This window comes from Antechinus flavipes, chromosome 6, assembly GCF_016432865.1.
Source record: "Antechinus flavipes isolate AdamAnt ecotype Samford, QLD, Australia chromosome 6, AdamAnt_v2, whole genome shotgun sequence".
In the NCBI taxonomy this organism is placed as follows: Eukaryota; Metazoa; Chordata; class Mammalia; order Dasyuromorphia; family Dasyuridae; genus Antechinus; species Antechinus flavipes.
Window position 1 is genome coordinate 132,474,578 of NC_067403.1, and position 14,481 is coordinate 132,489,058.

Below are 14,481 nucleotides of genomic sequence, written 5' to 3' on the forward strand. Positions count from 1 at the left end.
AATAGGAGAGATTAGCAGGGGGCCATTTATCAAAGTAACAGTTTGTTGTTTAGTCTTACCTGAACCTTTCTGATACCAATTGGGGTATTCTTTGCACAGATCCTGGAAGGGTTTGCTTTTCTGAGGCCCTATTTGAACACAGATTTAGTGTCTTCCTGACCCCAGGTCTGACACTGAACCGCCTCACTGTGACAATTGTATCCGTTACTAAACTCTCCCCAAAGGCTGTCCAATTCACTTCTATGAAAGTCAATGAGAAAAGTTCTTGCAACTGTTTTCTAACTCAAAGATTGTCAATTCAATATTTTTAATAAACACATGTTGCTTTCATAAATCTCACAGGAAATACTATAGTGCCTAGCACAGAGCTCAGTACACAGAAGGTATTGAAATTCTATTGAATTGAACGAACACATTCTGAAATTACATGTTCCATAAAAATAATACCTGACTTTTATGTCATTACCCATAAAGCACAGGTCCACAATAAGCAGCGACTTACCACTGATTTGTGGTCTGACTGCCACAGTTTGGCACAGCCAGAGATGAATTTTTTGAGTCAACTCAGTATCACCCAATTAACTCTACTCCTGCATGATCGTGCTTACCCAAGAATAGAAGGTGGCTGCAAAGAATCTGCTTTGGGGTCCAACAGGAAACGTTTCTGTTCCAGCTTACGATTATCTATTACATTCAAAACAGGATAACCCATCTGCCTAGTCCATGTGTCCATTACTTCTTTCACTGGTTTATTACTTGCCTAAGGATGAAAAGTAGGCATTAAACCAAAAAAATTGAATTCTTTGTTACAAATATTAAGAGCTAAAAAAATGCTAAGTAAAAGTAATTAACAACTAGATAAGCCTTTCTCTTTCATACCTCTTCCAGTGCCTTCCAAAAATCATCTGTTTTTGCATTTCCAAACTTATATTTCTTCAAGTATTGCTGTGTATAAAAGAGAAGAATTATTAAATAAAACATTCAACTTTGCTCTTCTCTAGGCAATCCTCTGTAGAAGTAAAGCTTTAGAGCAGAGGACCTTAAAGGTTTTCAGATCATATCTTTAGAGTGGCCATGAATTTTTGTATCATGGTCCCCTTTAGCAAAGCATTCAATGATTCTCAGAATCATATTTTTAAATTGAAGAAAAGGATAAATTTCAATTAGAGGTCCGCAAAATTAAAGATGTAATTTTTCCCCTATCCAAGGTCATTAAGTCATTTCAGTCTCGTTCAGTGCTCTTCCTTTACTAACCCATATGGTTTCAGTTTAGGGCACACAAGATATTTCAGCAGGCAAGGTTAAACAGGATTGTAGTTTGCACAAATAAAGAAAAAGTAATGGACCCTAACCAAACTGAATATTTGAAAATCTGCAGTTACAAAAATGACATATTGTTGAAGACAATAATTATAAGAAGATTTTTTTTCTTATACAAAAGGATTTGCCTTGTAATTCTTTTAAATAGCAGGTTCTTACAGTACATTTACATTATAATCCTATTTACAAACTTCTGTTTATATACATGTTTTTCTAGAACATGTCAATTATAGAAAATGAAAATCACCTGAACAGGAAATCACAGGCATTCTTCTAACTCTAAAACCAGTGCTTTATCATTGCTAGCAGTTTCCATGGAGACATCCATATCACTAATTGCATTTCCTGTGCTATCCAGAATAGCCCAGGACCCAATGTGATCATCTACAGATAAGGGCTCTTATGCTTTTTGTGTTTCATAGATCTCTTTTGCAGTCTGATAAAAAATCTATGGACCCCTTTGTAAAATTGAAATACATACAACATATATATATGAAAGAAACTTATTCTATTGAGATTAAAATGCAGTTTCTTTTTTGTTTTTTATCTCATCCAGATTCATAGATGCTCTATCCCTATCCCTTAGGAGTCCACAGACCGCAGGCTAAGAATGCCTGGATTAAGGCCAAAATAAATCAGGCTCAAAGAAAATAATCAGTATATTTACCATTAGATAGACTCTTTCCCCAATCTGCTATGATTTCAAGTGCCCCAGCCCAGGTCACACTCCCTATTCTTTGCTGGAACTGAGAAATAAAAAAGTAGAAGCTATCCAATACAGACTGGAAGTACCATCTAAAGCTATCAGACCTCCAATAAACTTTCCCCCTTAATTCTTTTGGCCAGTTTATTTCTAAGTACTACCATCGGAGGGCACACAAAGAAGGGGAGAAGAGAATTTTAAAAATTGAACAGTTCCAAATACTGTTTACAAAGTTTTGTTTTGGTCACAAATAAAGCATTTAGAGTGCACTCAAATAAAGCACTCCCAAGTGCCTTAGAGTTAATAAAAACTGCCCTCTTTGGACCCAATTGTATAAAAATACTTACAGGAGGTCTTTTAATTGAGGCAAAGAACTGAAAACTAAGAGGGTCCATCAATTGGAGAAGACAGAATGAACAAATTATAGTACTGGAATATGACAGAATGCCACTGTGATGAAAGGAATGATGAAAGAGAGTTCGGGGAAACTAAGGAAGACTTATATGAACTAAAAATTAGATTAAATTGAAGTAAACAGAACCAGGAGAAGATTTCTGTATCTATATTACCATTGACAAATAGCCTGATCTTTTTGAGGCTCATCTCAAAATATTTTGCTCCTCTCTAAAATAGGAAAAATATTTTTGTTTTTTACTATAAAAAATTAGAGGCCTATTTTAAGGAAATCGTTTTGTAACCCTAAAACCTGTATAAATATGAATTATTCAGATCATCACTTATATTATATGGAAAACTCTAATACACATACACATATATAACCCAAGAAAAAAAATAAAATATCACACCTTCTAAAGTAACATATGATCCTTTGTAAGTGACAATACTAATCCTCACATACTTTTAGATGGTTGTTCAAGAGTGGTCATGGTTCATCAAAATGTTCTTCCCATTCCTTTTGAATCCCTTTTGGGGATCCCTTTTGGAACAAAGAGTATGCTAACTGATTTTGGGACTGCCAATAGAACAGTATGGAAGGAAGAACAGAATGAAGTCAATTAATCCATTTGGAAATAAAATCTGTATTTCCAAAGAGTCTGTTTCCACAGAGGAGTCTACTGTTAAAGTCCCTGAACTATATAAGATGCAAGGGAGATTTTGATCTTGAGTTGCTAATTACAAGGGCTGTCAAGTTTCCTCCTCCATGAATCTACATGCAAGACAAAGTTACAAAGTGGGAATTTGCTTAGAGCAAATTTATTAACTATGTAACCCTGGGCAAATCACTTAACCATATTTACCTCAATTCCTTCATCTGTAAAATGAGCTAGAGAAGTAAAAGGCACAAACCACTCCAATATCTTTAGCAAGAAAATCCCAAATGGGGTCATAAAGGAGTGGACAAGACTAAAATGAGTGAATAACAAATTTGCTTTGAGAAACTTCTGGTTGTTTAAAATATCGTAAGATTCATTTTGAAATAACAGCCATTCCAATTGGGACACTGATGCATTGTTGGTGGAGTTGTGAACAGATCTAACCATGGAGAGCAATGTGGAACTACATTCAAAAAGGTGTCAAACTGTGCATATCCTTTGATCCAACAGTGTTACTACTGAACTTATATCCCAAAGAAATATTAAAGAAGGGAAAGGGACCTGTATGTGCAAAAATGTTTGTAACAGCTCTTTTTGTAGTGGCTAGAAACTGGAAATTGAATGGATGACCATCAATTGGAGAATGGCTGAGTAAATTGTAATATGTGAATGTTATGGAGTATTATTGTTGTTCTATAAGAAATGACCAGCAGGATGACTACAGAGAGGCTTGGAGAGACTTACATGAACTAAGTGAAATGAGCAGAACCAGGAGATCATTATACACTTCAACAACAATACTATATGAGGCTCAATTATGATGGAAGTGGCTATCTTCAACAATGAGAGGATTTAAATCAGTTCCAATTGATCAGTAATGAACAGAACCAGCTACACCCAGAGAAAGAATACAGGGAAATAAGTGTGGACCACAACATAGCATTTACACTCTTTCTGTTATTGTTTGCTTAAATTTTTGTTTTTCTTCCTAGGTTATTTTTACCTTCTTTCTAAATCCGATTTTTCTTGTGTAGCAAGAAAACTGTATAAATATGTATACATGTATTGTATTTAACATACACTTTAACATATTTATCATGTATGGGACTACCTGCCATCTAGGAGAGGGGGTGGAGGGAAGGAGGGGAAAAATTGGAACAGAAGTTTTTCCAAGGGTCAATGTTGAAAAATTACCCATGCATTCGTTTTGTCAATAAAAAGCTATTAAAAAAAGAAGAAGAAGAAATAAAGGCCATTCCAGAATGGTAGAAAAGGCGTGTGTTTACTTGTTTGTATAAAGATATTTTGGGGGGCCTCAAGGATTTTAGGTATTCCATCAATACCATTTCATGTCATGAGATTTTTTATTGGATCATGGGGTCATTAATCTAGAGTTGGAAGAAACTGAAAGGCTATCCAGCCTTTAATTTTATACATGAGAAAAGTGAGGGTCAGGGAGGACATACAAGGTGTATCAGGAGTGGTATTTGATCCCATGTCCAGTGTCTGTGCTCAATTCACTAATCCATCTACAAAACTAGCATTGAGAATTTATCCCAATACTCCAAATGCTTTTTTGGGGGTTCCTTTAAGTTTTGTTTTTAATCTCTGCCCTGGTTCTTTCAGTAGATCAAAGGATGGTAAACAGTTAATTGAAACAAAAAGTTGAAAGTTGAAAACAGAAAATTGAAAGAAAAGTTAGTTGAAAGGACAATAGGTTTAAAGCTAGAAAACCTGGGGATTAACTAGATGGCACAGGGGATAGAGCACTAAGGCCTGCAGTCAAGAAGATCTGAATTCAAAAACAGGCTCAGAAACTTCTTAACTACCTGATCTTGAACAAGTCCTGTAACCCTGTTTGCCTCAGTTTCCTCATCCATAAAATGAGCTGGACAAGAAAATAGCAACCATTCTAGTATCTTTGCCAAGAAAACTTCAAATGGAGACAAACAACTGAAAACAAGATTTTACTTAAACTCTGTACAGGTCATCCTTTCTAACTCTTTCAAATATCCTGTCTTCCAGGGTTATACCACAACTGATATTGCTAATCAACAGAATGTGGGACAAACTTACTGTTGAGAAATTAAATTATGTTAAAAAAAAGATTGTCATATAAGAAAAAATAGAAGCCATGATTAGAAACTTGTTGAGAGGAAGATTTGGGCTTAATATGAAGCTTTTCCTACCACCTAGACCTGACTAAGAATGAAAGGAGCTACTGAACAAGGTAGATCATTCGTTTGAATCCTTCCAGGTATGGTCAGGTATGGGTGGCATTAGTTGCGTTCCCAACCAACAATAAGATCCTATGAATCAATGACATAGATAAAGATATTTTATTAACTAACTACAGGTAAGATTTATTTTTACCATGATAAGGAAGTTTGAAGGAAAATAACCTCTTAAATATTGCCTAAAATTTGTTTTCATATATCACACACAGACCCAAAGAACTGATATTGATGTAGCCATCCTCACATAAAGGGGGAAAATTGAGAGTTAACATTGTAGCTATCTCCTACTGTTCAGTAACCACCTAGAGATTTTAGCATAAAGTAGAAGAAGAGGGGACATTGCTGAAAACATTAGAAATGTCACCAAGGCTAACTGCAATTCAGAGGATAGAGAAAAAGACAGACAGGGATCAAAATTCTGGCAGCATTAGCAATTACATTCTAGTGCTAGCACGCAGTACCCTGGAGAATCATATTCCAAAAAAAAGAGAAAAAAATCCTGCTTCTATGTGGTGGGAGAGTAGGAAAATGTTATAACATGTTTCATACCCTGGGGGCTGAAATGCCATCAGGAGGATTCAGTCTTAGATACCTGGGGTATCACAACTGGGAAGTCTAGGGGAAAAGGGAAAGAAAAGGAATATTCCATTTGTAGTTGGAATGGGGCCAGCCTGCAGGTTGGGGCACTGTACAAGACACTTTGTAGGATATGCTAAAAATGGAAGCCCCTAAGAGATTTGGCTTGGGGCCAGCACTGAAAAGCCAAGAGAAAGTGAGACACCCATTATCAGAATCTATATGTGCTGAATTTCTTTTCATAGTTTTCAGTCAGGTCTGCTTCAGAAAGGAAGCAGGGCTTATTTATTCCCCGATTCCCCTGTGCTAAGTATATATATCCTAATCACTTCACAAATAGCTTAAGTCCATAATAAGAGAAAGAATTCTTGGAATTAGAATTAGGAATGACCCTCAGCCACACTTAACATTTTACCTGGGCCATTCTCTTGCCGTCTACTCCTGCTCTGCTGGCAGTTTACTCTCAACTTTTTCTGTCTTACTCAAAAACCTATGATGAAATCAATAATGCAATTTTAACCATAATGGATACATCAATCAACTCCCCCCCATGATTTCATTTATACTATTTTTAAAAATATATCTGAGACTAAAATTTAGAGCTACTCTTTCCTGGCCACTATTCCTTTATAGATATTGTATCCACTTATTAGAGAGATTCTTACCCTTATTTATGGATGATGTCAGGGAAACTTTTGGCAGTCTGGTAAAACCCATTTTCAAAATATTGTTTGTGGCTTATATCGAAGGAAATGTAAATTTCAGTTAGTGGTCAGTGAAGTGTATTTTTTCCCCTTTTTTGTGTTCTTGAACAATCTGAAACTATCCAAGAACTCAGGGTAAAATGTCCTGCCTTATTAGAATTCAAGATCCTTAGGGGCAGAAACTGTTACTTTCATATTTCTACCCCAGATTTGGCATCATGTTTATCATAAAGTGCTTAATAATTTTTGTGCACATTAACCAATTTTTGAATAATAAATATTTTAAAGTTATGAATATCACCAGTAATAATAAATAGTAGTGCTTATGAACTATAATATGCTTTTTGCAAGGGAAGCTATAAGTTACAAGACAGAGGTAGATGAATGGATTTAGTTAGGAGGCTTGAATTTAAACCTTGACTTTACCACCATGTGTTCTTGGACTAGTTACTCTGAGTCACAGTTTTTTCAAGGGTAAAATGAGATAACTTCTAAGGTTCTCCAACATTTAGGATTGTAATAAATTGATTACTATGCATGCTGATTGATTTTAACTCTAAATCTATTACTCTAGAGATTTGTAGAAAAGGACACTATAAAGCTGATACTTATTAGTATAGTATTCTTCCTCCTTGTTTTCTGGATTTGTATCCCAATGGAAAAAAGAAAGGAAAAAGAAGTCATCTTTCTATTAAATAGGACTTTGAAAAGATATGATCTAATGTCTTAGGATATTCAAAGAACTGGCATGTGAAATTCAATCTAATACACATTATGTTCAAAGCATTGAAAACAATGATTAAAAATGACAAACTAGGCAGCTAGATGGCATAGTAGATAGAGCACTGGCCCTGAAGTCAGGAGGACCTGAGTTCTAATCTGGTCTCAGACACTTATTATTTCCTAGCTGTGTGACCCTGGGCAAGTCACTTAATCCCAATTGGCTCAGCCAAAAATGACAAATCTCTTTTACCTGAAGGACATTACAATTTATCACAAAGTTGGGGGAAGATAATGAAAGAATATGAAATGTATCCAATCACCTAGTTTCCCAATGTCAGAATCATTCTTTCTCCTTCCCTGTCTCTTCTCCTCTATCATATAGCCATTCCATTTCCAATCCTTTCCACTCTACCTTGACACCACCTGTCACCTACATCCCTTTCTCTCCTCTCATACAGCCTCTACACTAGGGCAGGAACTCAGCATTGTCTCTTGCCTTGATTACTAAAATAGCCTTTTAATTGGTCTCCCTGTTTGCAGTCTCTTTCTCCTTCAACTTAGTAGACACACAGTAGCTGAATGGATGTTCTCAAAAAGTAAATATGATCATTTCAGTACCCCAATTTTAAGAAAAATCTTGAGTGACTCCTTAATGCCTCTAGGATTAAGTATAAAATAATCACCATATAATTAAAAATCCTCTATAGTCTAGTTACTTATCTCCCTTTCTACTCATTTTATATGGTTTTCTATCACACATTTGTCTATTCCAAAAAACCTGTCCCACTAAGTTGTTCTTGTGTCTAATGCTCCATCTCATGCACTGATATCTTTGAACAGGTAGGTCTCCCAAGTTTGAAATTCCCATCTCCCTACTTCCCTCCTTCCTGTCTCATCTCATAGAATTACTAGCTTGCTTTCAAGCCTAGTTGAGGTACTATCTTCTTCACAAGGACCTAATCATCTATGTTCTTTCCTTCTGGAATTATTTTGCTTTACTTTCCATGTATTTTGAATTTTCTTTCTTCAGGTGTTTCCCCCTTACCTTCCTGTCTCTCTCAGGGCAGACATGCCTGTTTTTGTTAGTGGATTTTAGCTGTCCTCACATTCTAGAGGACAACTTCAAGTCCAGTCCCAGAAATTTAATCCCTCTAGGTTCCCATGCTATAACTCCATAACCATGGACTATCCCTCTGTATTAGGACTTAGAAAACTATCTATACCAATTCTATTACAGATCCTAATCATTTTACCTCCCACCCCGCCCATGTGTCACAAAGAGTTGGGCAGGATCAAAAGTTGCTAAACAACTGTAAGTAAATGTTTGCTGAATTGGTATATACTTAAATAAGAACTTTAGGAAAGCTCAAAGAAACAGAGATCATTTTCAGAATCTGAGAAGACATCATGAGGCAACAGAGAAGGATTTTGACATACTGAAATGAAGAGGGAGTACTTCCTAGATTTGGGGGGACAGCTTTTGGGAATGAATGCAGGAAGGAAATGAAGTTCAGTAGAATAGTCTAAATAATAGGGTCTGACTGGAACATATACTTTGTAAAATGAAGGCTAAATCAAACTGTGGAAGAATTTAAATGTCCCATTGAGGAGTCCATATTTTATGGGAGGCAGAACCATTTTTGTATCATGAATCTTTTGGCATTCTGGTGAATGTTATGGACCCTTTCTCCAAATAATGCTTTTAAATACCTAAAATATATAGGATTGCAAAAATTGTATTGATATACAATTATCAAACCATTTCCTTTAATAAAAGAAAAAAAAAAAGATCATATATCCCAAGTTAAGAAAGCCTGTCCTCAAAAGAATAGGAAGCTACAGGTATATGAATGAGGCAGAAACATGGTCAGACCTGTAAGAATATTTGGGGAAGTGTTCAAATTATTATATTTGATTCCAAAGAGGAGAGGTACCTCTAGTAGGTGCAAGTAATAGGGAGACAAGAGTTTTGCTCAGTATAGGATATTATACATGCCTAACAATGAGAGCTGTTTGAAAATAAAAAATGTGTGACTTCCTGAGAATGCTATGTTACTGGCCATTAGATGTTCAGGTAGACAGAGATTTAATGACCTCATGTCAGAAATGTAGGAGAAAAAATTCATGCACTATTAGACAGAGCTTCTCTTTCTGTTCCATTAAGTATCCTCCAGTCTCACATCAGTGCTTAATAGTATCAGAAATAACAAATCATACTTGACATCCAAGTTGAAAGTTCTTTGGGGTTATCCAGTCTTCAAGCATTCTAAGAATGGAGGCTCCCTGAAGGGAAAAAAAAAAAGAGAGAGAAAAGTTACTTTTTGAAAGAATGACTACAGTTTATTAGTCTGTCATATAAGAACAAAGAATAAAAGTCATTTTGCTGTGATGAAAACTTAAGAGATTCAGTTTCTTTTAAGGAACATTTGTTGGTTCCAAATGTTAAGAAGTAAAGTTTGCCAATTAACAGCTTCCAAAATACTCTTATTCTTTCATTAATCATTGAACACAATTGTGAATTAATTACTTAAAACTACTATATTCAAATTTCTATAACAAACAAAAGTTTGATCAATGTCATAAAGAAATTGTTCAAACTTTTTTTTTTTTAAACTTGGGGATTTTACATAGAAAGCCATTGCATTTCTTTCAATAAACCAGAAGATGGAGCCCTCCTAATGAAAAAGAAATTGTTAGGGATGTGGGTGTGTGGGTGTGTGGGGGGGTGTGTGTGTGTGTGATTCATAAGCATGGATCAGCCTTTCTTTTCTAGGTTATTATGTATGCCAGAAGCAAAAGGCCAGGAGTAGAAAATGTTTGATAGCAAAGGAGAACCTTAAAAATATGGAGATGGTCTCACTAGATGAAAACTGAGGGAATATCAGCTATACAGAGAGCCACCTTGTATTTCAAAAGGAAAGTTAGATAAGGATGATCCTGCATATTTCTAATTCTATTGCATGAGGAAAGTTTTTCCTTTACATAAAATTATATTTTAGGCCTAAATAAAATTACTTGGGTTCAACCATGTAGAGACAATTCTGTTTTGAAAGAGTCAGTAATCTGTCAGTGTAATAATTGAATCAGCTAGTGGTTGAGATGGAAGGGAATGAAACTCCTAATCATTTCTCTTGCTGATAGTGCTCAAATAGTAAAGAAAAAATGGAGCTCTGAATTATTAAGCATTCCCATCTTTGTTATACATGCAGGAATGGTAGGTGGCTGATCCCTTAGTTTCCCTAGCAATTCTGCATATATTCTTTTTAGATCAAAAAAGATTTAAAAGTCAATTTGAAGCATGCTTTGATGCTTCCTAAGGATAAGATCCATCCCATTGCAGGACCAATTATTGTCTATATGACAGAAAAGGCCATTCTTTTCTACCTTTAAACAAACTAGAGAAAAATACTTTTAAACCCATAAAATCCAAATAATCATATATCAGGAAAAATGGAAGCAAAAAAAATTATTTCCTTTTTCTTCTGATTCTTCTTTCACAAAATAACTAGTGTGTAAATATGAATTAATATGATTGTGCATATATAATAGATTGTTTACAGTTTGGGGGAAGAGTAAGGAGATAGAGGGGAAAAATTTTAGAAAGGTGAATGTTAAAACCTATTTTTACATATAATTGAAAAAATTAAATTCTGTTTAGAGGAAGAAAAAAATGTTTTCAATAACTTTTGGTTGTAAGTACATCGAGATGAATTTGTACTGTATAGTTCAGCTGAAGACTACTAATCAGAGAATGCCAAGTAACCAAAAACAAAATACTTCAAAGCCAACCAATGTTTCTTGTACCTTACTATAGGATATTCCATCAAATACAGAGGTTATTTCAGCAGGAGTTGTCACATTTACAACAATTGGATGAGAAGATATCAAGGAGTCCTCTTCCTGCACGGGCAAAACATCTTCAAGTAACATCTGGTCACGCTGCAAAATAGAATAAAGCATATATGTAATACAATTGTTTTTACAAAGTCTAATTCACCAACCATTTATTAAACAAGGTCCTAGTAGGATGGAGGCCAGATTAGCTTGGAGTCAAACTGGATAACCTTGTATTTAAGGCACATATGTCTTCAGACAATTCTTTAGGACTTCCCTACTAAGTCAGAGACCAGTTGTGTATAATCTGTATGGATGGAGATCAGTTCCTGAAACAAGAAATGCCTAATTCGAGAAAAATAGATTTCCTCCTATACTTGAGATATCCAAGACAGTATTCTAGGCACAAGAGATACAAAAGAAGGATATGAAATAATTCTCCAAAAATGGAAAGGGCAATTAATAAGGGTCAGCTACTGAGGCTCAGGTCCTGCAACTGCCTCTTCTTACCTACAAATCTTAACTTCCCTGGACCTGTTTTCTAATCTGTAAAATGGACCAGTTTTAAATCTGCAACCTTGTGAGCCTACTAAGGAACTAGTAGGTGAAAATGCACCATTAAACAGAGAAAGATAATTTTATTTGGAGAGGCAGAGAGTATAAACATCTAGGGGAATCAGGAAAGATCAAGAAAATGGTAAGTCCTGAGTGTAACCTTGAGGTTCTAGGAGCTAGGGTCGTAGGAGATAGAGAGCATTCCAAGTGATCAAGACAGCTTATAAAAAGTATAAAGGAAGTGATTGACTTCATGGTACAGGAAATTTGGGGGGGCCATTTAACTATTTCATACCTTATGATTTACATCTACAAACAAGAACTATAATGTACATACTCATAATATACATCAAAATTACATATACAAACAAAAATCACTTTTTTTTTTATCCTTCCAAGTAACTTTCCTTTTTTGGGGGGAAGGAGTATAATTTAGGACCATAAATAAATTCCATGTGGATGGGAAAATTTGCCAGTGGCCTTTCATTAATTAACTAATTAATCCCAGGCAACTAAATAGCACAGTGGATAGAGCATCCACTCTGAACTTGAAATCAGGAAGACCTGAGTTCAAATCCAGGATCAGACTTCTTAGCTGTGTAACCTGGGCAAGTCACTTAACCCGAATTGTCTAGCAAAAAAAAAAAAAAAAAAAAAAAAAGTACATATAAACCAATTAATCCTTCCTTCTTAGGTATTTGTACCTTTTGCTTTCCCTCATATAACAAGTTTAGGAGACACATGCATCTACCAACAGCAAATACATCGAGTTCCATCATGATTTCAGAAGACTGATGATGATGAATGCCTGCTTCTTAGAAGAGAGGTGACAATTCAAAGATGCAAAAACAAATCATTTATTTTCTGATAAGGCCAAGCAAGGATGGGAATAAGTGGGAATGATAAAGATACCACACAAAAGAAAAAAGGAAGAAAAGGACATCAATAAAACCTTTTTAAATAAGCTGAAAAGGGAAGTTCAAAAGGAAACACAAAGAGGACAATTTTGTCACTACCTTGTTAAATTTAATATGCCTTTTATAAAAACAAAAAACAAAGTTGTTTTGTAGACAATCCTCCTTTTCTTTGCATGTTGGAATATTTATGTTTGCTGATGACTGTCGTGTTCATAACTTTAAAAAGAACAATTCAAAAAAAACTTTAAATGTTATACATAATGAGAAATATAAATTGACTTCCTCATTCTACCTATCCCATCCCCAACATGTAGAAATAGTGCTAATGTTCATTATGTGTTGCTTGGTTAAAGTGGGTTACTTTTGAAATAAGTGGGATATTTATTTATCTTAGAGAATAATGCTTTTTGACCCTTTTTAAGCCAGCAAAGGAATAAGAGGCAAAATGATTTGATCTTGAAAAGTAATTTTTCACATACAGTTTCTCCATTATCCGTTTTATTGGAAATATTTGAATGTGGATCAATATATGGTAAAGGATTTTGTTTTTACCAAACTTGGTACGTTTTCCAAAAAAAATCCTTCTTTTCAGCCCTTATGAAAAATATATTATAAAAACTCTAAACACGATGGGAAATTTCTCAGTCTAATTCATCTTTTGGTTTTGTCCATTAGAGGGCAATAGTTCACAAAGTTAGCTATACAAACTACTGAAATTCTCTATGATCCCCATCTCTTTATCTTTACCCCACTGCTCATATTACATATAAATAGGAACATTGACTGTTCAACAGTTGTTGTTTGTAATGACCGCGTATTTAAAGTCACTTGGAGTCAGGAATTCAGGTTAAGGGAAAAATCTTCAATATTTATTGAAGTGAAGAGGTGAATAAAGATTGCAATAGCAAATATAGGCAAGAAAGATTGCGATAGCAAATATAGGCAGTTGCGACAGGAAGCCAGCTAAGAGAGAGCGACACGAGCCGAGCCAACCGTGGCAATGGCAGTCCCAAAAGTCTCTCCTCCCCTTCCTTTTCCACTCCCCTGCCTCCACCCACCAAAATCGTCATTTCCTATACAACACATCAGGACTTGCACAAAGAGTGGGTGGGGGCCATTCTTTCTCCAAGCTTATATATTAATAGAGTATGGTCCAATTACTATTTAGCCTCATGTGCTTGGGACCTCAGTGCATCAACTCAAGCCTCAGCCCATTACAGTTGTTCTTGTTGTTGTTGCTGCTGCTGCTGCTATTGTTGAAACTTCAAAATATTGTTGTATTTTAATTGATACTAGTGATAAATATGAAGAATCCTTGACTTTAGAGGTTTAAGAGCCACATAAATCAAGTCCAACCCTGTCATTTTACTATTGAGAAAATTTAGGCTCAGAAGAGAAAGAGATTTATTCAAGGTCACAAAGCTATTGTTGCTTTAAGTAGAACATCCTCTGCTTCTCATATACTACCTTCCTGACTCCCCAGCTCTAAGGGAAAAAATGTCAAATACTATATCTAATGTAAATTGATGATAGGATCATCCATAAAATAACCCTTGAAACTAGTTCCTGACTTCCTGTTTTAGACCCCTTTTCTGGAATGTAAAGTTAGCACAGTCTCCAAACTGCTTTGAATCAGATAAATAGATAGATACATAGATACATTGATATAGACACATCTATATAGATATATTTGGGAGGAACATTCAGGACTAAAGCAGAATATACTCTCATTTTCCCTACCTCTCTTTACATACTCTTTTTACTTTTTTCCTTCTCTCAAACACATGACATTTTCTATAGAAGCCAAGAGACCTGGGTTCCAATCTATATTGACTCTGACTATACATGTCAGTTCAC

The 14,481-nt window shown here is 35.2% G+C and overlaps 1 protein-coding gene across 1 annotated transcript in view; it reads right to left on the minus strand.

Moving 5' to 3' along the window:
• ENPEP (glutamyl aminopeptidase) overlaps positions 1–14,481 on the minus strand; it is a 116,802-nt gene that overhangs the window by 42,316 nt on the left and 60,005 nt on the right. Inside the window, exons 7-10 of the mRNA XM_051964388.1 lie at positions 11,123–11,257; positions 9,536–9,601; positions 880–945; positions 609–760 (exon numbers count right to left, since the gene is read on the minus strand). Coding sequence (XP_051820348.1) covers positions 609–760; positions 880–945; positions 9,536–9,601; positions 11,123–11,257 — 419 coding nt within the window. The remainder of the gene's footprint in view (positions 1–608; positions 761–879; positions 946–9,535; positions 9,602–11,122; positions 11,258–14,481) is intronic.